Source organism: Neofelis nebulosa, chromosome 10, assembly GCF_028018385.1.
Source record: "Neofelis nebulosa isolate mNeoNeb1 chromosome 10, mNeoNeb1.pri, whole genome shotgun sequence".
Lineage (NCBI taxonomy): Eukaryota > Metazoa > Chordata > Mammalia > Carnivora > Felidae > Neofelis > Neofelis nebulosa.
The window spans coordinates 45558399-45585512 of NC_080791.1; the positions used below are offsets into that span (position 1 = coordinate 45558399).

General features: G+C 36.6%; 1 protein-coding gene across 2 annotated transcripts in view; it reads right to left on the reverse strand.

Moving 5' to 3' along the window:
• The window catches only part of TMEM135 (transmembrane protein 135), a 265370-nt gene that overhangs the window by 25349 nt on the left and 212907 nt on the right, over positions 1–27114 (reverse strand). For both annotated transcript variants that reach the window (XM_058687538.1, XM_058687537.1), the window contains one exon: positions 9557–9598. In XM_058687538.1, the coding sequence (XP_058543521.1) occupies positions 9557–9598 (42 nt within the window). The remainder of the gene's footprint in view (positions 1–9556; positions 9599–27114) is intronic.

Genomic DNA, 27114 nt, shown 5'->3' on the forward strand with positions numbered 1-27114 from the left:
CTATGTCCGATGTCAGAGAAGTTACTGCCTGTGCTCTCTTCTAGGATTTTTATGGTTTCATGTCTCACATTTAGGTCCTTTCGAATTTATCTTTGTGTATGGTGTAAGCCAGTGGTCTAGTTTCATTCTTTTGCATGTTGCTGTTTAGTTTTCTCAACACCATTTATGAAGAGGCTTTTTCCCATCGTGTATTCTTTCCTCCTTTCTCAAACATTAATTGACCATATAAACATGGGCTTATTTCTGGGCTCCCTATTCTGTTCCAATGATCTATGTGCCTATTTTTGTGCCAGTACCATACTGTTTTGATTATTACAGCTTTGTAGTATAACTTGAAGTCTGGAATTGTGACACCTCCAGCTTTGCTTTGCTTTTTCAAGATTGTTTTGGCTATTTGGGGTCTTCTGTGGTTCCATGCAAATTTTAGGACTATTTGTTATAGTTCTGTGAAAAATGTTGTTGATATATTGATAGGGATTGCATTAAATCTGTAGACTGCTTTGGGTAGTAAGGACACTGTTACAATATTTATTCTTCTGACCCATGAGCATCAGTTTGTGTCATCCATTTGTTTGTGTCATCTTAAATATCTTTTATCAACATTTTATAGTTTTCTAAAAATATGTATTCTATATTTTATAGAATACAAGTCTTATAGTTTTCTAAAAATACGTATTCTTTATTTTATAGAATACAAGTCTTTCACCTCCTTAGTTAAGTTTATTCTTAGGTATTTTATTACCTTTGGTGCAACTGTAAATGGGATTGCTATCTTTTCTTTCTGTTGCTTCACTATTAGTAAATAAAAATACCATGAATTTCTGTATGTTGATTTGGTACCCTACAACCTCACTGAATTCATTTATCAGTTCTGGTAGTTTTTAGGTGGAGTCTTTAAGGTTTTTTATATATAGTATCATGTTGCCTGCAAATAGTGAAAGTTTTATTTCTTCCTTACCAATTTGAATGCCTTTTCTTCCTTCTTCTTTTCTGATCACTATGGATAGGCATTCCAGTACTTGTTAAATATGAGCGGAAGAGTGGATTTCCCCATCTTGTTCTTAAACTTAGGGGGAAAACGCTCTCCATTTTTTGCCACTGAGTGAAATGTTAGCTGTGGGTTTTTCATATATGGCCTTTATTATGTTGCAGTGTTCCCTCTAATCCTATTTTTTGAGGGTTTTTTTTTTTTTATCATGAATGGATCTTCTACTTTAGAAAATGCTTTTTCTGCATCTATTGAAATATTTTTTATCCCTTCTTTTAATGATATGATGAATCTCACTGAACCACTCTTGCATCCCAGGAAAAAATCCCACTGGATTGTGGTACATGATTTTTTTTAAATTTTTTTTAATGTTTTTATTTATTTTTGAAGGAGAGAGAGACAGAGCATGAGCGGGGTTGGAACAGAGAGAGAGGGAGACACAGAATTCAAAGCAGGCTCCAGGCTCTAAGCTGTCAGCACAGAGCCCAATGCGGGGCTCAAACTCACGAACTGTGAGATCATGACCTGAACTGAAGTCAGACACTTAACCGACTGAGCCATCCAGGTGCCCCTGTGGTGCATGATTTTTTAAAGTATCATTGGGTTTGGTTTGCTAATATTTAGTTGAGGATATTTGCATCTATGTTCAACAGAGATATTGGCCTGTAGTTCTCTTTTTTGTAGTGTCTTTATCTAGTTTTGGTATCAGAGTAATGCTGGCTTCGTAGAATGAATTAACAAGTTTTCCTTCCTCTTCTATTTTTTGGAATAGTTTGAGAAGAATAGGTATTAACTCTTCTTTAAATGTTTGGTAGAATCCACCTGTGACAGCATCTAGTCCTGGACTTTTGTTTGCTGGGAGTTTTTTGATTAGTGATTCAATTTCATTGCTGGTAATCGATCTGTTCAAATTTTCTATTTCTTCTTGATTCAATTTTGGGAGCTTATATGTTCTAGGAATTTATCCATTTCCTCTAGGTTGTCCCATTTGTTAGCATATACTTTTTCACAATATTCTCTTACAATCTTTTGTATTTCGGTGGTGTTGGTTGTTATCTCTCCCAGTTCGAATTCTATTTTTTTGAGTCCTCTTCTCTCTCTCTCTCTCTCTCTCTCTCTCTCTTTTTTAATGAATCTAGCTAAAGGTTTATCAATTTTTTGATCTTTTCAAAGAACTGGCTCCTGGTTTCACTGACCTGTTCTGTTGGTATTTTTAGTTTTTATTTTGGTTTTTTCTGCTCTAATCCTTATTATTTCCTTCCCTCTGCTGGTTTTGGGTTTTGTTTGTTGTTCTTTCTTTAGTTCCTTTAGATGTGTGGTTAGGTTACTTGGGATTTTTCTTGCTTCTGAGGTAGGCCTGTATTGCTATAAACTTCCCTCTTAGAACAGTTTTTGTTACATCCCAGATTTTGACTGTTGTGTTTGCATTTTCATTTGTCTTCAAGTATTTTTTAATTTCATCTTTGATTTCTTGGTTGACCCATTCATTGTTTAATAGCATGTTATTTAACCTCCATGTATTTATGTATTTTCCATGTTTTTTCTTGTGGTTGATTTCTAGTTTCATAGTGTTGTGCTCAAAAAAGATGCATTTTATGACTTCAATCTTTCTGAATTTGTTGAGAATTGTTTTGTGGCCTAAAACGGGATCTATTCTGGACAACGTTCCATGTGCACTTGAAAAGAATCTGTATTCTGCTGTCTTAGGATGGAATGTTCTGAATATATCTGTTAGGTCCATCTGGTCTGATATTCAAAGCCATAGTTCCTTGGAATTTTCTGCTTTGTATGATTGATTACATATTGTCTTTCTTTGTCCCTAATTTCATGAAGGCTTTGTTTTAAAGTCTATTTTGTCCAATATAAGTTGGTACTCAGGCTTTCTTTTCACTTCCATTTGCATGATAAATGGTTCTCCATCCCTTCACTTTCAGTCTGCATGTGTCTTTAGGTCTGAAATGAGTCTCTTATAGGCAGCATATAGATGGGTCTTGCTTTTTTATCCATTCTGTCACCCATGTCTTTTGATTGGAATATTTAATCCATTTACATTCAAAGTAATTATTGGTATGAATGTATTTATTGCCATTTTGTTACATGTTTTATGGTTGTTTTGTAGTTCCTCTCTGTTCCTTTCTTCTCTTGCTCTCTTCTTTCATGATTTCTTGACTTTTTATAGAAAAATATTTGGATTCCTTACTCTTTTTTTTTTTTTACAAATCTATTACTGCTTTTTGATTTGTAGTTACTATTAGGTTTATACATAACACCTTCTGCATATAAGTCTATATTAAGCTGATGGTTGCTTACTTTTGAACTCATTCTTTACTCCTCTCCTCTCCACATTTCAGATATTTGGTATCATACATCCTTTGATTTTGTGCTTCTCTTGACTGATTTTTAGATATACTTTGTTTTTATTTTTGTTTGTGTACTTCTCGTTTCTTCTCACTCTTACTTACGGTTTTTGTTTTTCCTTTTACAAAGTCCCCCTGAGCATTTCTTGTAGGGCTGGTGGAGTCGTCATGAATTCTTTTAACTTTTGTTTGTCTGGGAAACTCCTTCTACTATTCTTAATGACTGCTTTGCTGGATAGAGTATTCTTGGCTGAAGACATTTCACTCTGAGCAGTTTGAATATATCATGCCAGTACCTTCTGGTGTGCAAAGTGTCTGTTAAAAAATCAGCTGATAGCCTTAACGGATTTCCTTTGTATGTAACTGTCTCCTTTGCTCTTGTAATCTTTAAAATTCTTTCTTTATCACTATTTTTTTGTATCATTTTAATTATGATGTGTCTTGGTGTGGACCACCTTAAGTTGAATTTGTTGGGGGATCTATGTGCCTCCTGAATCAGGATCTCTGTTCCCCGCCCCCACCACCACACCCCCCCCACCCCCACAAGATTTGGGGAGTTTTCAGCTATTATTACTTCAAATACATTTTCTGTCTCCCTTTCTCTCTTTTCCTTCTGAGATCCCTATACTGTGAATACTATTACACTTGATGGAGTCACTGAATTTTCTAAGTCTATTCTCATACAGTATTTACTCGTCTCTCACCTATTCATCTCGATTGCTTTCCATTACTCTATCCTCCAGGTCACTTATAGGCTCCTCTGCTTTCTACAGCCTACTATTTATTCCATCTCTTATATTTTTAATTTCATTTATTGAGTTCTTCATCTCTGATATGTTACTTTTTAGCTCTTTGGCAAGGGTCTCATTGATGTCCCCTACCCTTTTGTGAAGTCCAGTGAGTATCTTTATGGTCATTACTTCAAATTTTCTATCAAGCATATTATTTTTGTTTTACTTAATCTCCTGCTGTGATTTTGTCCTGTTTTTCATTTGGAACATATTCCTCTGTTTCCTCACTTTGTCTATCACTCTGTGTTGGTTTGTCTGTGTTAAGAAAGTCAGCTACATCTTCTACTCTGGAAAGTAGTGCCTTTATGAAAAACAGGTCCTGTAGTGCCTTACAATGCAGTGTCCCCTGTTCACCAGAACTGGTGCTTCAGGGGAATCTCCTGTTTGTGTTGCTTGTGTCCTGCTGTTGTGTCTGAGTCACTTTCTTTCAGTCCAGATGTCTTTACAACTCTGTGCTTGATGTGGCCTTTGCTTGCTATCTGTGGTGTTAGTAAGACTCTGGCTGCAAGCTCTGAGAAGGCAGGACTGCAGGATGGCTCAGAGGTGGGATGCTGGTGTTAGCAAAATCTACACAGAGCCCAGGACTGAGGCCAGCAGGCTTGGAGTGGGCCAGTCTTCAGGAGAACACTTGGGCAAGGCACATCGCTAGCAGGTTAGATAGCAAGTATCTGTGCAACACCTCCCACAGGTGGCCCTGTGTTTATACTGTGGGGCAGATGAGGAAAATGGTGCCTGACAGCTCCTTTGTTCTCAGAGAAGTCCCCAAACACACTTGAAATCACTACAAGGAGACCTTCCTCCCTCCCATTTGCCCCAGGCACTGTGCAAACTGTAGCTTCTAGGTTGTCTATGGTCTTTTTAAGGGCAAGACCCAGCTATCACTCACCCTCCCATCTTGCCCAGCACTGAGTCAGCTGACTTTTTAAGCCCCAGACTCTAAATCCTGCTAGTTATACAAACCCATAGAATTCAGCCCCTCTGATTTTCAAAGCCAGATGTCATGGGGATTCATCTTCCCAGTTTGGGCTCCCAAGTGTGAAAGAGCAAGACCGTTTCTTTGACCTCTCTGCACCCACAGTTCCCTCCCTTCTGTGGGCACTCCCAACCACTGTTTCTGCCCTTCCTAATCTCCTAAATGTGGCTTCTTCTCTACATTTAGTTGTGGAGTTTGTTCTGTCAGTAGTTGGATTGCTTTCTGTTATTTTACACAGATGTGGATGATCTCTAGTTGTAAACATGGGATGAGGTGAGCTTAGGGTCCTCCTACTCCACCATCTTCCTAAACTCTCAACAATGCAGGTATTTTAAAATCAAATTAACCAAGTAAAATATAGCATAGAGCTTTTATGACACTGTTTTAACTTAAGTCACCACTTTTTAAAGATATTACACACCTTAAAGTTTTTTCAAAGAAGCAGGTGAAATATTTACTTGGGTCTACTAATTGATCACAAAAATTCTATTTTTGCTCTAAATTCTACTAATAGTTACAACTGAATGAGTTTCTCATTTTTCAGTATAAAGTTATATCCCATCACTTTGAGTCATAAAATAGCCACATTGCAGTAGAAATTCATATAACAATACTCAGGGAAATGGAGGGAGCTGAAGAATGAGGATCATAAAACAGTCAAGATTCCCAAGTATTCTCACAAAATTTCATTAGAAAACCTTAAATTCCATGTTATCCTAATCTATTTATTTATCTTTGGAGAAATTTAGTATCAAGGAGAAGACACTATTCTTATCTCATTAAAACTGGACTATTTTTTTCCCAAAGACAATGCAAAAAGAAAAGAGAGGGGAAAAAAAGAAAGGAGGAATGAAAGAGTTGCCACCATTAGATATCCCTCAATCAGTATCCCTCATCTGTTTTCATTTTTGCTGTCTGTACCTTCACTATAAGAGTCATTGTTCTTTTAAAGAATAACTAAGCTTTCCCAAGAGAACTCTACCTGCCAAACTTTCAGGAAATACCTTAAAATGCAAACAAAACCTAGGGATCAATAATACTACACTAAGGTTCTGGAACGTGGGACCTATGACAAACACAGTAAGAAAATGTAAACACTCAGAAAAGAGAGGTGAAAAAAAGCTATTACTATCAACTGCAACCCAAGTTTGTTAGGACAAACTTGAAAAAACATCTAGCTTATTAAATCATAAGGGATATGCAATGAGATTGTGTGCCACAAGATGGCAGTTGTGCAGTCTAAGTAGCTCTCATTCCAAAAGAATTTGGTTCTTATTCATGGGTGTGCATGGACAGTTTAAGATCTGTACTACTGTTCTTTATGAACAAGATATAAACTATGTTGGAACAGTTATAATAATCTCTCTTACACTGTTCATAACACTGTTGCTCTTTTAGCCAGGACTGACCATCTCAGATTAGAGGTAACTTCCTCAGAGAAGCTGTCCCTGCCTAAACTGGAGTGAGTTAGCAATCCTTCCTTTGTGCTATCATGTCCCAATAAATCCCCAATAGTAGACGTACCTTGTTAGTAGACTACATCTCCCGTTAAACTGTGGGGTCTTGAGAGACTCTGTACATCTTCTTTACTATTATACCCTAATGACTGGTATAGTGTCTGGCACACAGTAAATATTTAATTAATACATATTGAATGAGTGACTATAGTAATAATTAGCATTTTCGGAGCATTTACTAAATGATAGGTACAGTAGTGATATTAAATCATTTAACCCTCATAGCAACACTACAAACTAGGTGCCATAATTTCCATGAGAGTGAGCATGAAACCTTGCCCACAGCCAATAACAGTAACTATTTGAAATCAGAATTGTCTGACTCTAAATCCTGGGTTCTTAACCACCAAGCTGTATACACTTCTAAGTATTAAACTATGTTGATCCAGGCTTACTATACCTTAAGGCTCCTGAACTGGCTCTTCCCCTTTGGTTCTACTCTTGACTCTTTCTATCTACTCTCATAACTTCTACTAAACTTTAAGCAATAAGTAATAACCATTTTTTCCAGAACATTTTCCTCTAATACAGAGAAAATTCTAAGTACAAAAAGTCCAGCCCAGTCCTTCATTTTAAGTGGGTTTGAAGAAGAGACACAAAAATATCTGACACATTTTAAGTTTTTGTAAGGATTCTGGGAGCCTAAGGAGAGACACGGGAGAAAAGGCTAAGTTTTCTCTTTAGGAAAACCAACTTTTGGTTTTGTTTTAAACTTTCAATTTAACACAGAATCCATTACAGCCAATGCAACAACAGCAGCAACAACAAGTTATTTCCTAAAATGTTTCATCTGTAAAAAAAATTTTTTTTAACGTTTATTTATTTTTGAGAGAAAGAGACAGAGACAGAGTGTGAGTGTGGGAGGGGCAGAGAGAGGGAGACCCAGAATCCAAAGCAGGCTCCAGGCTCTGAGCTGTCAGCACAGAGCCCGACCTAGGGCTTGAACCCACAAACCATGAGATCATGACCTGAGCCAAAGTCAAATGCTCAACTGACTGAGCCACCCAGGAGCCCCCATCATTTTTTAATGAAGAATATAATATGAAGAAATCACTGCTGTGTATACTTAGTTATTGCTACTACAGAGTTTCCACAACCAAAGATATTCAAACAGTGGACTCAATCTGTCCCCTCCCAAACTAGTCTTGTTGCATGCCATCTGATTTTCTGTTAATAGTACCTTTTGTCAGGTACTTAGGTTTTCAACACTTGGCTCCTACCAAGGATTAGAGGGAAAGAGAAAAAAGGAAACTATCGGGCATTAGGTCTTCATTTTCTTCTACTGCACGTCTCAACTTTGCCTCTTTCTCTTTAATCCTCCACTATCACCCAATCTCAGTCCTTTTCATTTCATCTTTCTTCTTTCTTGTTCTTTCTTTATACAAGGTCCCAAATACTGTGGCCAGACTAATCTTTCTGAAATAATGTCAACTACCCTGCTCAAAAACCTTTAGTGGGCCCTTACTGCTCATCTTATCAAATTCAAATCTGTCTTCTTTTTGTGTTGTTGTTCAGATCTTCCATAATGTGGCCCTGCTTGATTCATCATAAAAAAACAAACAAACAAACAAACAAACCTTATAATCCCTAATATAAGCTTTTCATGCCAATTAAATTCCCACTCTTACTTCACATTTCAGGTTTATAATTTTCATGCTTTTGCTAACATAATTCCCTTCCACCCAGAAGCCTCTTCCCTTCCCTTCTAGTTCTCTAAAGCTACCCTTCAAGTACACTTTAAGGCTTATCCCCATAAGAGTACTAATGTAATAGGGAGCACCTGGGTGGCTCAGTCATTTAAGTGTCCAACTTTGGCTCAGGTCATGATCTCATGGTTCGTGGGTTTGAGCCCCGCATCGGGCTCTGTGCTGACAGCTCAAAGCCTGGAGCCTGCTTCGGATTCTGTGTTTCCCTCCCTCTCTCTGCCCCCACCCCCACCTCCCCACCCCCTGCTCATGTTCTGTCTCTGTCTCTCTTAAAAATAAACATTAAAAAAATTTTTTTAAGAATAATAATATAATAATAGCCAACATTTCTTGAGTACTATGTGCCATGCACAGTTCTAAACATTTTTCATGCATTAACTCATTTGATCTTCAAAATAAATCTTCTAGTATTGAAATCCACTCTTTTCCCTCCTATACTTACATTGAATACTACACTGTTAATGTTCACTAAGCATCTACTATATGTACTTAGGAGAACAAAATAGGCAACATTTATGACACAAAATAGAAGAGCATTAGGTTTCAAGTAAGTATATATATACAGTCACTGTGTGAACATTAAATTAGTCAAGCATTCTTAAGCCTCAATTTCTTCTTCATGACACGTGGGCATAAAAATACCCATCTCACAGAACTGTTGTGAAAATTTTCTAATCGATGTGAAAATGCTTGGTGAACTATAATATACAATGTTGGTGCTAACCAACATTTCCACAGTTATCTACCATCTGCCAATAACTACGGTAAGAGATGGGCTACAGGGTGAAAAGCAGATTCTAGTGACTCTAGTGAAGCTAAGAATCCGAAATGTGTCTGACATGAGCCCTGCCCTAATGAAGTCCAGACTGTGGTACCACAGAATTCAGTATTTAATTTTGTAATCATTGTCCATGTGTAGCTTTGTCTTTCCAAAGCTCCTTAAAGAGAGAGTTCTTGTAATTCTTTTCTAACATCCAATGATATGAGGCACACAATAGGCCCCAAAAGTATTTGGTGATTGACTGGGTTTTAGGGGAAAAGAAATCTAATAAGTTACTCTTTTAATGAAATATCACAAAAGTGACTTTGTGACTTCTACAATTATTTTCTGCTAAAAAACTGAGTAGATAAATATCTTATAATATATGTAATGGTATTACTTTTTGAAAAAGTTAACTTGCAAATGCTTCCTTAACATGAAGTTAAATAAAATACGTTACTTACCTGAGGGCAGAGAATGTAAATCCTTTCAAACCATCTTTACATCTAGAACAATAAAAAATTTTATGCTAAGATAACATGTTTTGAGATATAAAGTAGTATATTAAATAGCTATTAAAAATTTTTCCTGAAATAGATTATTTTTAAAAGGTGGAACTCTTGGGGCGCCTGGGTGGCTCAGTCGGTTAAGCGGCCGACTTTGGCTCAGGTCATGATCTCATGGTCCGTGAGTTTAAGCCCCGCGTCGGGCTCTGTGCTGAAAGCTCAGAGCCTGGAGTCTGTTTCAGATTCTGTGTCTCCCTCTCTCTGACCCTCCCCCGTTCATGCTCTGTCTCAAAAATAAATAAACGTTTAAAAAATAAATAAATAAATAAATAAATAAATAAATAAATAAATAAATAAAAGGTGAAACTCTTTTAGGACAGTGATCTGAGCACTATAAATGCAACAAACAATGAAGCAAGCCATCTTACACAAGATGATTAAAATGTCCTATGCCAAATTAACATAATTTAAGGCTCAACTCTCATATTTGCAGGTGGAAGACAGATTTAAGTATATCTTCTCAGGGCTCCATGTGGACTTCATTTTTGAAGGCTGGGAGTGGAGTGTTTCACTTTAGGCAATCCCCAGGGGAGCAATTTGTTGAGAAGAAAAGGCCACATACACCTGCTGGGTATTATGAATAGGTCAATTCTAGGTCCTGACTTCTCCCTACTTAATAATTCAGTGAACGTGGAGCAATGCAGAGTTGGCAGACACAAAAAGGCCTCAAGTTTAGTTCACTGGTTTTAACTTCTGAGTGAGCGCAATCGGAACGGATAACATATCCTGGGGAACAGTGGGGCTGAGGGGAGGACACAGGTGCAGAAGCCCAAATAATATTTACTGAGTACTTACTATTGCTGGGCATTGTTTTGGGCCCTTGATGTGTGTTGTCTCATTTAATTATATCACACCTCTTTGAGTAGGTATTTCTCTAATCCATAGCTGGGCAGAGCCCCCACTCCTGTCCCCAAATGCAGCAACTTCCAAGAGGTCACAAAATAAATAGTAATACGAATTTAGGAAAAAAATTTTAAAGTCCATCTGAATTAAAAGCTATGGTTTTCTCTTATACCTCCTTCTGAAACAGTGTATTCCTTTTAATTGGGGGAAGATTCAAACTGTGTGACAAGTAAGAAAAAATGATTCTCAGATCTGCAAAAAATATTTAAAGAAGATTTTAAAACAAGAAAATTGCTAGACTAGTTTTAATGTCCTGCTTTATAAGTTATGATCAAGTTAGTAAAGAATTATTGGGTATCTAATATCAAAATCCCTTGGAGAAACTATAGAGATTGGTGATAAAATGACGCTCTAATGTATGTTAATTTTAGATACTGGATATTCCTGGATAAAATGTACAGCCTCAAATCTAATTGGGCAATTCTCACAGTATGCCTTTTATATGAAAGGTCACAAAGGAAATGCACAAAATATAAGAAACCTATCTTAACAAATTTAAATATATACATTTTTACTGGAGGACACATAGAATCTCAGAAAAGAATTTAATTTAATTTAAAAGATCAGAGATCTTTTAAAACACTTAAGAATTCATTTCAATTAAGCAACATGACCTACTTTGTGGTCATGTTAGCAGTGAGAAATGTAAGCAAAGAATTTAGCGAACATACTAACATAATTATCCACCCCACAAGGACTGAGGGTAAAGGCAAAGTAATTCATACGTTAAGCTAAAAATGTGCATGGGAAAACTGTAGCATTAAAATTCTTAAACTTATCCTTTTCCATCTAAAGAAAGTGTTTCTCAGTAATTTAAAACCCATAATTGGGCAATTTCTAGATAGGTGGGGTGGTGAAGGGGTAGGCTAAGAGTCTATTGACTGGAAAACAGCGGCAGATTGATTAAAAGATTATATACAAGGGGGAACAAATTTTTGGCTTTGGTATGTTATTGTTAAAAGATAGCCATTTATCTTTGTGCAATGCTGAATAAAGGATTCTGACAACTTGGTCTAGTCAGGATTGCATATTTGTGACCTTAAACAATAAATCTAATTGCAGACCAAACATCAAAAAGTAGCTTTCAAAAAAAAAAGGGGGGGCATGCACAAATGAATTTGCAATTTCATTATGATGGAAGTTTGGTTCTTTCAGCAGAACCCTGTGGGAAGCACTTCATATTGATAAAGTCTTAGCCCGAATTCAAAAGAGGCTATTCTTTTTTCCATTCATGTGTATAAGGTCTGTTAATGTAATTGAGGGTCAGATGTCTATGTCAAAAGAACAAAAAAGTAATTATTCCCATAAAAAGAATCTTTAAAATAGTAATATCTCCCTGAATTTTGATACCAAGGGTATTGTCTGAGCTTTAACCTAACTAGGAAACACTATTGTAATTGGAATTAAATGTATAAAGTCCGATACACACACAAAGATTTATACAAAACACCCCATTAGAAGGGTGCCTCACTATTTAATGGATTTGGTTATTATAATGCAAATCAAATTACATTCTCCATTCACGTATTAAGGTTCACTGACTTACTAAACAAATATTAAGTGAATGCCTACTATGAGGAACCACAAGTTTAAGTTTTAAGGATGTAACAGTAGATAATACAGAATCTCTGTTTTCATACAGCTGACCCTCTATGTCTGGGAAAGGTACGACAAAACAAGTAAATATGTCATGCGGTGATAACTGCTATGGCAAAAAACAAAGCAGGATAAGAGGAGAAACAGATGGGAGTTAGGCTTTATTATTTTACATAGTGTAGTCCAGAAGGGCCTCTCCAAGAAGGTGAAATTTGATAATTTGATCAGAAGCCTTATAGAATCGAGGGAACAGCATTGATTTGAAGGAAGAGCAAGTACAAAGTCCCTGATGAGGAGTGTGCATGGCATGTAAGGAGAACAGCAAAGTAGATTACTGTAGACAGAGCCGAACAGGGAAGGGAAGCAGTGGTAGGAAATGAGGTCACAGTAACAGTGTGGAGGGAAGGAGTGGTCTACAATTCTTGTATGGCCCTCTAGGCACCCTGAAAACTTTGGGTGGTTCTCAGCAGAAGAGTGACAAAGATCTGTCTTAGATTTTAAGATTATCTTTGGCCGCTAGTTGGAAAACAACAGGAAGACAAAGTTAACAACAAAGAGGCAAATCAGGAGGGGAAAGATGATTGTGGCCTGACTAGATAATGAAGTGGCAGAGGTAAAGACAAGTGGGAGGATTCTGAATGCATTTCAAAAGCAGAGTTGGTAGAATTTCTCGATGGACTGAATTTGTAGTGCACGAGAAAGAGAAGATTTACTAATTAGTAGAATATTTGGGGTTTGAGCAAATAGAAGGATAAAATGTCCATTTACTGAAGTGAAGAAGACTATAGGAGAAACAGGTTTGAGGAGAAAATCAAAGTTTTATTTTGGACATGGTAAGTTTGAGATTCATGTTACCTATAAATGGAAATGTTAATGAAGCAAGCAGCTGCTAGACAGGTTTGGGTTCAAGGAAAAGGTCTGATTCATTTATAAGCAGAACTTGAATCCATAGGACTAGATACAATCATCTAGGAGATAAGTGCCAATAGAGAAAATATCCTAGGACTGAGAATATTTAATTCCTCCATATTTTATAGTGCAGAAAATCTCTTCTAAAGGGGTGGGGGGAAACAAAGTCCTTTCTCTTTCTAATAAAATCATTCTCTAATACAAAGTCTTGTTGTTATTTTTGAGTGTGCATAAAAATATAATGCATATAATGCATGTATACATAGACTTTTCTATTACAGTTAACCTACGTAAATGACATAAATAACTAGTATGACTCCATCATAGTTAATGATTCTCTACATTTGCAATGTTATGTGCAGGAAAGAGAAGGAGGAAAAAATTGCAGCACTATATCAAACAACTTAGCTGACACAACTAATTATAGAGGTTCAGGCTACAATTAAATAGTGTATGAGAAAGTATAAAGTTTATTGTTATTAGAATATACTCGGTCAAATGCCAATGTGAAGGGGAGCCCACAAACATTTTTTTTTTCAATTATAAGTGTAAATGATAGTTAAAAAAACAATTCTGCCCACAAAGATTCTTTGTTTCATGCTTAACTTCCATGAAATTACTTCCAGGAGATACTTTTATCTTTATTACCACATTATACCAGCAGATGTCACTAGTAAACCATTTTTGGAAGAATTTCAAAATTGGCAGGAATAAGTTCCATATCAGTAAGTATTACAAAAACAATAAGCAAATATTAGTAATAACATTAATAGCAGCCAGTATTCTCAAGACAAATTAAGGATTTTTTGTATTTTTTTTACGTTTTTTAATTCTCAATGTTGGTGAGATAACCTGTATTACTAGTGATTTAGAAAAATAGTTTAATTTAAAACATCAATACTTGAATACGTAGAAAAAGATTAAATGGTGCAAAGGTATTCATCTCTATTTCACCAACACAATGCCAGAGAATGTGAACTCAAAGTGGTCAACTTCACTAATAAATACTGCTATAAAAGTTTTGCCAGAAGGCATAAAATTACTAACGAAAATAGACAGTTTAGATTAAAATTTTTTGAAATTATGTTCCCAATGAACATGGACAATTGGGTGACAACAATGATTAAAAAAAAAAACTCATTAAGTATCAATTTCAGAGTTATTTTGTTCATTTTTAATCACTGAATTGGTTAGAAGGAAACTCAAATATTGTTTGAATATTATATCTTCTATCTTTATTGCCTCACAAATCATTAATTTATTGAGCACCTAATATAAAGAAGACACTATACTGCTGATCTCTTTTTTTTTTTTTAATGTTTACTTATTTTTGAGAGAGAGAGAAAGAATGCGTGTGAGCGTGAGTACAAGCAGGTGAAGGGCAGAGGGAGAGGAAGACAGAGAATTCCAAGCAGGCTCTGCATGACAGCAGCAACCCCGATATGGGACTCTAATACACAAACCACGAGATCCATGAACTGTGAGATTATGACCTCAGCCAAAGTCATACTCTTAACTGACCGAGCCACCCAGGAGCCCCTATACTGTTGATCTCTTGAGGAAAGCAAAGATAAATTATACACCACCTCTGACTATTAAAAAAAAAAAAAAAAAGGTATTTGCAAATTTATGTGTAGGTTTGTCATATAAATAAAAATAACCTTGACTAAAGGTTATGACACAGTTTCTTTCATCAGTAGTGCTGTCCAAGAGCTTAATTACTCTATTGTACTTTGTAAGTTCAGCTTCAAATTTTAGTCCAGGCTTTTTCTTCATCTATGTCCTTAAATTATTATTTAATTTGACAAAAGTAGCATATGCAATACCATAATTAAAGATGCTAGAAAACTGGAAAAAATAAAGATAAATTAAATTTAAAATAGTTGAGTATATTGATAATTCTTAAAATAATGTGTTGATTATATCATAATCACCTAAGTCAATCAGAATCAAAAACAAGTTGCATTATTTTATGTGAATAAAATTATTTAAAACAAAATGCTTCGGGGCGCCTGAGTGGCTCAGTCAGTTGAGCATTCAGCTTTGGCTCAGGTCATAATCTCGCAGTTTGTGAGTTCGAGCCCCACATCGGGCTCTCCGCTCTCAGCACAGAGCCAGCTTGGGATCTCTCTTTATCTCTCTCTGCTCCTCCCCCATTCACACTCTCCCTCTCAGAAATAATAAATAAATAAATATAAAATAAATAATTTTTTTAAAAAACAGAAGATGTTTAAAATTCAGTCATACTGAAGGTATAAAAAGAATGACATGAAGTTAATTATGAATAATAGTTACAGACAATAGCTGAATCTTCAAAATTTTGATTTGCCTAATTATTTAAATATTACTGGAACTAAAAACATAAGTATATTTTGGAGTGAATACAACTGAAAAGTTTAATTTGAAATTCAAAAAGCAACCAGAATGCCTATTTAAATGCCTCAAATTTGTGACTCACTGTTGTTATTTATTATAAAGGAAACTTATGCAAGTTTACATAGTTCATTTTTAATGAAAGAAAAAGTAGCATGATTTTCTTGAAATGTTTTAGTACAATGTTGGAAGACCTTAAAATCCTATATTCTAAACCAGTACAAGCGCAACAAATGACGTATTTCTGAACCTAGCTGACGTTTTTCTGACAAAGTTATAATATGGGTACCTGTAAGTTGACTAACAGAATTTATGTTAGAGGCTGAGCAGCTTTGGTATATTCTTATTTCTCGCTCCCCTTTTTGACTAGATATATGCCAAGTCCAGCCCATTCAGCTGAGTTGGACAGGACCAATGTATTTGGTGGTTTCTCAGTGTTAATGAAAACTTAAATGTTTCCACAAGGGATGTGCAAGTTCTGGGAGTAGGCTGCTCTTAAGGCCATCTGCATCATCTTTGTTAAATTGTATAGTTTCTTTTTTAAGTTAAAATTTTATTTTGTTTAAAAAACTAATATAAAAGAATAAACCCCTTTTTCTAATTAATTATCCTCATTAGAATAATTAGAAGTGTAGAAGCCACCTCAGTACTCAGTTATAATTTAGTAATTGAAACTTGATCAACTACAGGATTTTGACTGACACCTGTTTATCATAAGAATTATCAAAAAAAAAGATTGACATAGAATTAATTCCAGCCTTTTATTTTTGTTTAAAAAACAAAAAATCCTCGCCATCCTAATCAAATAGCATGCATTTCAATTTACTACTCAGAACTAAGGGTGTGCGATTAAAATACATTACACTGCTTATATACACACAACAGCGTTTTCCTCTTAGGTCTAATATTACTTGAATAATAGAGTTCAGTTTCAGCCTGCATATGTCATTTTATATAAGAAAACAAAATAACTGATGTTATGTTCCTATCTTAAGGACATCATACAAAAATCTTAAATTGGAATAGTAACAAATTAAGAAATTTGAGGAAGACTATTTTGTTTGCTTCCCAAACACAAAATAACTTTCAATTGGATTTCCTTAAATACAAATGAAGTCTCCCAGTGCTTTAAAAAAATATTATTTTTGATTCTGGTAAATACTTTACAGTACTTATTTCCTATGCAATGGAACACTGGTGCTTAGCTTTGTTCTCAAGAACCTAAGAAAGGCTGCAGAAGCAGGCGGCAGTTAAGGGTAATCAAGTGTCATTGTAAATCCCCAGATGATTACTGTGCACTTTTTTCTGGTGCGTCCTAAGTATAAACTGGAAACATTTGGATACAAACTTAAAGTAACCACTCCAGTAGAATTGTATTTCTCCTTAAACTTGCATAGGCTGGAACTGGTTTTGCTTTAAAATCCAGACTAAGGAAGGTCATACTCCAAAATGTCTTCAATTGCTAAGGAACCAAGAATCCCCTTCAGAATGTTTCTACAAGAAATGTTAATTAGGAGGAATTTCTTTCTCAAAAGGAACTAGTCATAGCAATACTAGTCAAACTTTAAAATACTTGTAAAAGGAGTAGATTTTAGTTGTCCTGGACCTAGCCTGGAAGACCTGTTTGCAGTTGCTGAGGAGATGGCACATTTTTAGATCTGACAAATTAACTAGGGGCAAAAACCAAATTTAAGATCAAAATGGTGTTTTATATACATCCAAGGAAAAACTTAGCAAGCTTCTTAAAATCAAGACACTGCTATGACCACAAATTATTTACATTAAACTTAATTATAAGCACAATTCTGAACCAATCTATTTTTTAAAGACCTCAAGACTGGCAAGTATTTTCATTTTTCCCCTCCTATAATGGTTGTAAAAAAGATTAAAAGAAATGTTTTCAATTTTAGAGTCTTTGAATCAACATTAATTTATTTTCAAACGCATGTCAGTATCTATGTCATTAAAATAATGGCAATTGGTTTTCATATTGGAACAAAATGAGCAACTATCAGAAGCTATACTAGGCCATGCTTCTTCATAAGTTTATGTATACTTAACATCCAGGTTCAAATGTAAAATAAATAAAATATGCATCTACAGGTAATGGAGCACAAAGAACACTTTAGAAGCTTTTATAAAACTACTATCTTCTGATGAACTGATCACTATAGAGAATCCTAACTCTGAAAGAAACATACTCACTTCAAATACTGCCGCTTACTGCATGCATCTCAAAGACTATGAACTTGGGGCGCCTGGGTGGCTCAGTTGGTTAAGTGTCTGGCTTCGGCTCAGGTCATGATCTTGTGGTCCGTGAGTTCAAGCCCCGCATCAGGTTCTGTGCTGACTGCTCAGAGCCTGGAGCCTGTTTCAGATTCTGTGTCTCCCTCTCTCTGACCCTCCCCCGTTCATGCTCTGTCTCTCTCTGTCTCAAAAATAAATAAACATTAAAAAAATAAAAATAAAAAAAAAAGACTATGAACTTAACTTGTGGTATGTATAATGGACATTGGGCAAGTTAACACATATTGGAATTTTATTGGCCAAAAGGCACTGAGAAAAATGGAATTTTGGAACTTGGGAGAATTATATTCTACAGATTAAGAAACCAAGAGACAGGTTAAGTGATCTGCCTGAGAACAGTTGTTCCTAGATATCCTCAGACAACAGTAAAATCATTCTACCTCCCAGGCAACTACCTTTCTGCCTGCTGAGGTCTCACTGTGAAGGAGAAACACTCCAGAGAAGCAGTGCAATCTTGGGCTATAGAAGATAAACCACAAATCATCTGAATGAAGGGAGAAAGCAGTGTTCTTCCAACTGGAACCAATTTCCATTTCCTCCCTTCCACATGTCTCCTATCTAAACCTGACTTGCCTGAGAGTGGGCTTTGGTCAGAACTCCACGCTGGCTTCTCTCACGTGCTTCCTTGTCACAATAGCTATCATTCACCACAGTCTTCCTGCACCTCCTGGACAGTCCTCAGGCCTACCCTGGGTATTAATTTGCCACCTTCAGCAACGGAAATTCTCAAAGCACCTCAATCCCAAACATGACTACCAAAAACATTACTGAGTTGAAGCTCCATTGTGTTTCATGTTATAGACCAAGAATCTGGACACTGTCCCTTTTATCTGTCTCTCAGTAGCAAACTCTGCCAGCAGTTATGTTCAGACGCATTTCACACTTTCTCACCTCTCCCATTCCATATGCAATGCCCTCTTTAGCCACCCTCCTTTGTTGAGAGAATTCCTTACTAAGTCCATCAGGACGGTATTTTCTCCCACCATTAGATGTGACTGTTTCTTTCTCAAACTCCCTTTGTTCTTTGTATATTTTTAGCAACTTTTATGTAAATCTGACTAATATGATAGTAATTTCCATGGTTACCTAATCCACTCTGAATGCTGGTGATGGCCGCCTTCACTTTCCGGGTACTTGGGGGGGTGGGCCGCTGGGCCTTGGGGACCCCTAAGCTGTAGGTTATGGAGCCTGCTGATAGAGAGGAGAGCATTTGCTTAGCCAGACGTGTCTGGAGCCCATCTTCTGGGTCCCCCAACTTAGTCCACCCTGGGTTACCCGACACCCACCTCTGGCACTAGGGAAAGGGCTAGTAGGGGCCGGGGTAGCAGTGGCAGGGGCCGGTGGGCCCTTGGGCAGGATGGTGCTAGTGGCCAGAGAGTAGATCAGGCCTGGGGGGGGCCTGGGATGGCTGGCTCAGGGGCGCTGAGGAGGTGGGTGCAGGGCTGCCAAGGTATAACGCCATGAAGACGGGACCTCCGGGGCCTGTGCAATCAAATTTAGGGTTTCTTCCGGCATTTTGTGTACCCATGCTCCAGAAACCAAAGGAATGGTTTAATGGAGTTTACTTCTTTAATAATGAAGTTGGGAAATATTCTGCATTTTGTTGCTATAACATTTATTGAGTTATTAAAGTATCTAAGACTATGAACTAACAGGCTGTATCAGTCAGGAAAGGCTAAGTCAGTGGTTCTCAAAGTGTCGTCCCTGGAACACCTAAGCATCAGATAGTAACTTGTTAGAAACGCAAATTCTTGGTCTCCATCCCAGACCTACTGAATCCAGAAACTCTAAGTATGAGGCTCAACAATCTGTAAAACCTGCACAACCATGTATTAATAAAAGCTTCACATGATTCTAACGCATGCTCAAGTTTGACAACCACTGGGCTAGGTTATGTTGCAGTAATAAAATTTCCATGGCTTTCAACAACAAAACTTTTCTTTTTCTTGCTCATGTGACATGTCAAACAAGGGTTGGCTATGGTTCAACTTACGTGTCGTCCTTATTTCAGACTTTAGGGTGAGGAAGAAGCATCTATTCAGATCTGATTGTCATAGTAGAGAAAAAAGAGAATATAGGACACTATGTTCTGACTTAAAGCTTCTGCTCTCAAGTAAACATAAATCATTTCCACTCATATTTCATTAGCCAAGGCAAAACTAGGGCCTGGCATGATGTCAGCAGGATTGGGCAGTATAATGCTTCCCCAGGGAGGAGCAGCAGAGGTTTTTGAAAAATAACACAGTCTACCACACAGTCCAAGTATATTATTGCTCAAGATCAGTTGTATGTGTTTATTATACTTAAGGAAATTAAAATCACAAGTCCCCTTTTCCTCCCAAATCTTACCACCATTTAGTTTTTTTCACAATAACTTTATTATTTCACTTTAAATAATCTTAAAATCTTTTAGTACTGGTTTGAGAAACAGGCTTATCTACAACATATTAATTCATATTTTACATATATGCATAAACACACGTGTATGTTTGTGTATGTGTATACTAGGCTCCATTTTTTCTAGCTACTAAAGCATTCAGGAAGTTAACATTGTTCAGTTATGTATCCCAAGTGCCTACATCAACACACAGCACCTAAGTCACTCAACAGACATATACTGAAAGACAGAAATTTTTATAATCTGTGTAGTAACTGAAAACATCATACTTCATAATAATTATATTTCTAATTGGGTACCAACTTTCTTGGATTCATTTTTTTTTAACAGCAATTCTAGAGTTTAGGGTTTTTTTAATATTCAGTTTCTAAAGAAATCGGTATATTTTTAAATCAGCTACCCCAATACTTATTTAAACTTTTTTTAATGTTTATTATTTGTGACCTGAGCTGTAGTCAGCCGCCCAGCCAAATGAGCTACCCAGGCGGCCCAGCCACCCCAATACTTATTAACAGCTCCCAGTGATTGTCTTTAATATCAATTTTTATTAGTTTTTTTACACTAACAATTTGGCATGAATTTACACTTAGACATAAATATGCATAAATAAGGGTCCACATAGGAATCTCTGATCTTTTCTTAATGAGGAGTTTTTTGTTTTTTTTTTTAAGTAGGCTCCACGCCCAACAAGGGGCTTGAACTCACAACTTTGAAGTCAAGAGTTGCATGGTCTTTTATTTTTTTAAGCTTATTTTTATTTATTTTGAGAGAGTAAGCGGGGGAGGATCAGAGAGACAGAGAGGGAGACAGAATCCCAAGCAGGCTCCATGCCATCAGCACAGTGTCTGATGCAGGGCTTGAACACAGGAACACAAGATCATAAGCTGAGAGGAAGTCAAGAGTCGGACGCTTAACTGACTGAGCCACCCAGGCACCCCAAGAGTCGCATGTTTACCAACTAAGCCAGCCAGGCGTCCCTGGAGCTTTTTGTTTTTTAATACCCCAGATGAAACAGAAGTGACTGTAATATAAAACTGTCAAGTCTAAAAGGTAGGACTGGGGATGCTGCTATAGATAGCTTTGTTAATTTTCAAGGAATTGTAACTGAGTAAAAAAAGTGAGACCAGGGGCGCCTGGGTGGCGCAGTCGGTTAAGCGTCCGACTTCAGCCAGGTCACGATCTCGCGGTCCGTGAGTTCGAGCCCCGCGTCAGGCTCTGGGCTGATGGCTCAGAGCCTGGAGCCTGCTTCCGATTCTGTGTCTCCCTCTCTCTCTGACCCTCCCCCGTTCATGCTCTGTCTCTCTCTGTCCCAAAAATAAATAAAAAAACGTTGAAAAAAAAAATTAAAAAAAAAAAAAGTGAGACCATAGTTTGTAAGATGGGGCATTATTCACATTCATTCATCATGCATTCACATATTCACACACTTCAATATTTCACAAATATTTACTATGAGTTGACTACGTACCAGGCAGGTCCCAAGGATAGCTATTGTCCCTGTTTTCCTTAGAATTTCACAATCCAGCATGGCATATATATAAGTGAAAAGTGCTATAACATTATAGAAAGTACTTTAATATAAGGTCCACGGTGTTATAGGAGCACAAAGGTGAGGTGCCTAACCCTGGCTTGGTCATCGAAGTCTATCCAGAAAAATGACATAGTTAAGGTGATATGTAAAGGAAGAAGTGGAGGAAGAAAGTGGGGAGAGACAATATACAGAATTTAGAGAAAAGAGAACTTTTGGTGTTTTGGGAACTGAAGAGGTTTAACGTAACCTAGAGAAAAAGAAACAGAGTGGAGAGAGACTGGCACAGGTGAGACCATGCCAAACTAAGTTTGAAATTTACCCACAAGGCAAAAGTCACCATGCTCTAGAAGAATGGCATGACCAGATTTGTGTTTAACAATGATATTCCAAGTATAGTTTTCATGACCTACTACTGAATCTCATCTCGTTGTTTACTTCTAAACTAATCTCACTTAGTAATATTTGTTTAAACTTCTTAGTATGTCAACTTACAAACTTCTGTTGAAAGCAACAGATATTAAAGCCATCTAAAAATTTACATTGTTCTTTAAGGTAACAGATTAAACCACGCAAACTTTTAATACCCCAGATTAACAAATAGATTACTCTCAGTGCTTTTAACATAATACAGATCTGTTACTTGCCTGTTACTATCCAAGTAGGAATTCACGCAGACTGTCTCTACCTCAGAAAGTAACCTCATTTTCGGCAACCATAACGGAGTTCTACATATTGCTCTGTGTGTATATGATTAATAAAGTCACATCATTCATTTATTGCGGAAACAGGGAAGGATGATGACAATGAAGACTACCAACGAGTCATAGTAGATGGAGTTATATAGATGCTTTTGTGTTACTGATACCATATCCAGAGAACACTGAAGTCATGGTTATTCATTTACACATTCACTCATTTGTTCCATAATTATTAAGCAATGAGGCAGCAGAGTTAAAAGGGAGGTCTATAGAATCAGAAAAGCAAGATGTATAAATTCTGTTTCTCTGTGTGAATTGCAAAAAATAGCACAAACTTCATATGATTATTATACTAAGTGCTCAATAAATATCACCTATTACTACTGCTTCTGTTATTACTACAATAAACTACAAAGATGAATTTGTGGCAGTTACTGTCCTCAGCACTGGAACTGTAAAGAAAATATAATAATCCCTACCCAGAGAAGAGAATGGGTTCCTGAAGTCTTAGTCCCTACTATGAGGATCTCTTAAGTTTGATGGCTCTTACCAGCCTTACAACTCCATTATAGTGAACACTGGGGGGTGGGGGGGAGGTGTTGAGTAGGGGAGGGAAGAAAAAGGGACTGGTTGCAGGGACACCCTGGTATTTTTTGAGAAAATTAAAGGAAGATGTGTTTTACTCCCTACCCCCCACCAAGCTTTATTGAAAATATAATTCTATACAGGTAGAAAACTAAAATAAAAAGGCTTTAACTCACCAGATTATGTGAAAAGCAAAGTTTTTTTTAATACACACATAAAACATGACAATGGATTTATATATAAACTATCATGTTTACCTTAAAAACAAAAACAAACCCTATCTGACCAGCCTAAATGAGGAACCATTAGTGTTGCAATAGAGAGTTTACTAAACAAGCAGTAAAGCCATCTGGAAGATATTTCTGAGATATCAATCATGTGGCATTGATAATTTTTTTTTAATTCTGGCTCTTTGAACAATTAAAAAACCTTAAACAGAAATGTTGGTTTCTGAGCTTTTAGTTTCTCCAAGTAGAAAATGAAAGAACTGAATTGAAGGGTCCTTCAGATTCTTCAAAACTCAAAAATTCTGGTACAAAATATTATCTACAAATTTTTATGATTTGCTCAAACCTGATACAGTCCCAATCTGATTCTAAGTTTCAAAGTAAAAAACTATAATTGAATCAATACCAGATTTGTATGAGGTGCAAAGGAACATTCAATTCTACAGACAACTGAACATATATTCTATGTTCTAAAAGTAGAAAAGAGTATTGTATAATTAACATGCTACCCAAAGTAAAAGAACTTGTAATACAAAATGAATATTCAAATATTCAAATTATATTTTACTTTCAAGGGCTTACCTATTTCTATAGGTCTATATAATATTTCCCTATGTGGAAATTACCTGAGTTCTGTTGAATTAAGTACTGTAGCAAATAACCTACTGTTCACAGTATCATCTATATTTTCTCTAAGCTGACTTTCTGCAACATGCTCTTGCTTTTATCAGCTCTGAAAGGTGAAACATTCATGTGCGACATTTTACAGGAAAATATCTTAGAGTATTTAATGTATATATGATCTAATATTTAGCAAGAAAATGTCTTAGAAGATTTAACAAACCTCCCTTAGGAAACGTTTGAAAACATATTAAAGAAGCTAACAAGATTTATGCACACACATACTTTTAGGATTATATATGTTCTTTTACAAAGATGGCAAAAAAAAAAAAACAACTTCTAAGTGATTCTAATTACATCTTAATTCTCTCTTTATTTTTTTTAATTTATTTATTTATTTATTTATTTATTTATTTTTTAATATATGAAATTTACTGTCAAATTGGTTTCCATACAACACCCAGTGCTCATCCCAAAAGGTGCCCTCCTCAATACCCATCACCCACCCTGCCCTCCCTCCCACCCCCCATCAACCCTCAGTTTGTTCTCAGTTTTTAACAGTCTCTTATGCTTTGGCTCTCTCCCACTCTAACCTCTTTTTTTTTTTTTTTCCCCTTCCCCTCCCCCATGGGTTTCTGTTACGTTTCTCAGGATCCACATAAGAGTGAAACCATATGGTATCTGTCTTTCTCTGTATGGCTTATTTCACTTAGCATCACACTCTCCAGTTCCATCCACGTTGCTACAAAAGGCCATATTTCATTCTTTCTCATTGCCACGTAGTATTCCATTGTGTATATAAACCACAATTTCTTTATCCATTCATCAGTTGATGGACATTTAGGCTCTTTCCATAATTTGGCGATTGTTGAGAGTGCTGCTATAAACATTGGGGTACAAGTGCCCCTATGCATCAGTACTCCTGTATCCCTTGGATAAATTCCTAGCAGTGCTATTGCTGGGTCATAGGGTAGGTCTATTTTTAATTTTCTGAGGAACCTCCACACTGCTTTCCAGAGCGGCTGCACCAATTTGCCTTCCCACCAACAGTGCAAGAGGGTTCCCGTCTCTCCACATCCTCTCCAGCATCTATAGTCTCCTGATTTCTTCGTTTTGGCCACTCTGACTGGCGTGAGGTTTAATTCTCTCTTTAAATACCATACTAGCTAATGCCTATTCTTTATAGTTTTATATTTTCCTTCACATATGTAAATTGAAACGCTGCTGAGTCAAAAGCAATAATATTATTTAAAAATGCAAAAAATATTTTTTCAATGCTACATGATTAGAGGTCCCTGTGGAGCTTGGCAGTAGGGGGAAAATGGGAGGAAAACTTTAAAACTCCAAGCTAACTTGGCTTTTTTCACTATGAGACTAACTTGGTGAAAAATGCACTTTGTCTTCCAACAAGTTTGTATGCGTGGGCTATACTTTAGGTTTTCAGTATCCTGCCAAGCAAATACTTAATACACAAAGTCATTTTTTTTTCTTAATTTTTGGCAACAGTATATCAAAACTCCACATTCTTAGAGTTAGTCCAGTGCCCTTTCCTAGAACATATAGTCACCTAACAGTCAAGTGACTAACAGGCTTTCGCCTTAAGGAGCCTGTAACGGTTGCTAGAACTTAAAGATGAGAATTTAATTTTGACTTCAAGCCATGCCTTGTTCTGCATCTCATTTTTGTAGAAAAAAAAAAAAGGAAGGAAATTCAAGCTTCAGAGGCAAAATTCCAAGAGGCTAAAGAGGAGGGAGAGTCCAGTGAAAGCACAAAAGACAATCATACAGTAGGATAGAAGAATGGAACAGTCTTGTATTTAGTTTGAAATAAAATTACTCAATGTAAGAGTAACACTTCACATATTTTTTAAATAGAAAAATTGTAGAAGTCTGAATGTAGAGATAAGAGCTTCTCAAATAATCATTCATCTGAATAAAACAGAAGATGAAGAAGAGGTTAAAGGTTATTTATTCTAGAAATACAACAGATGCCTCTTTTTTTCCTTTTCCTTTTCCTTAAGGGAAAAAAAGATTCCTTTAGAAACCAGTGCGCTTACAAATCATATTTTATAAATGTCCTGTCTGGCCTTCTTTAACATGAGCACATGGACTTAAAAATATGGTATTTATTTCTCAAGAGTTCATTCACTCCTGCCACTAATTCTCCACTTGAGTCAAAATGCAGATTTGCCACAAGACTTCTAATGCACAAAACACTTGGCATATTTGGGGTTTTCTAAAAATCAAGTCAGAAAGTCAGAAGGTAAGAATGGACTGGTAGAACCTGAGAAAGACATGTTTGGGGTAGAGCACTGGGGAGCTAGAAAGCAGAAAAGCATGGACAGAGAGGAGAGCTTTGAGGGAAGCGGGCAGAGATTGTTATAAGCCACATTTGTGAAGACATGTCACATAAGTCTGGAGTTAGCCCTGAAAGTCACAGCAAAATGCCCAAACTTACAATTACCATTTAGCCTTGCCTACCAGTAAGGGGAGTAGCTGGCAGAAGAGCTGGGTTCTAAGGGAATGGGAGCAAGAAAACCAGACATTGAGAGGGTTTCACTTTTAGTGTTCAACAGCTTGCAGACCTGCAAGTTCCACTGACATTTTTAGCCTAGGAAAGGAAGGCCTTCTGAATGACTGCTACCACCCTTTCCACCCACACTAAAGACTGGCCTTGAGATCTGTTTCCCAAAACGGTACAAAATTCATTTCATAAATATTGTATCTATTATCCTTGTTTAAAAATGCTCAAATTTCATTGTTTTCTAGTGCACTTGAGACCAACTCGATATACATCATTAGCACAGAACTGGAGTGCCCAAAAGTAAACAGTGCTTACCAAATGGTGGTGAGGATGGGGGGTGGGGGGATGGGGGGTGCAGATAAACAATAAAGAGGGACCTGAATAACCTAAAAGAAAGTTACTTAACATGCCTGGTCTGCTGTAGTTCCTTTCTCTATAAGGTAGGAGGAAAAAAACAAAACTCCCTTAACAAATTGTAGTGAATACGAAATAACAAGAGGTAACATAAAATCATTTTTCAAGGGCAGTGCCTAGCACATGACAGGTATTGTCATGAATACCTTAACATCAAAGTGTTATATTCCTTTCTCCCTTCTCCTCAGACCTTGTTTTCTACAATATGTGGTGTTGTCCCTCCTCCCCCCTTGGTGTTTGGAACTGTTCTCTGAATCTATGATATCAGCTATTAAAAATCTACATGCAAATTCCAAGTGATGCTTTCCATTCTGTGGGCAATATTATGTATTTGTTCTATTTTTGTTTACAACTATAGTCTGTTAGAAGGA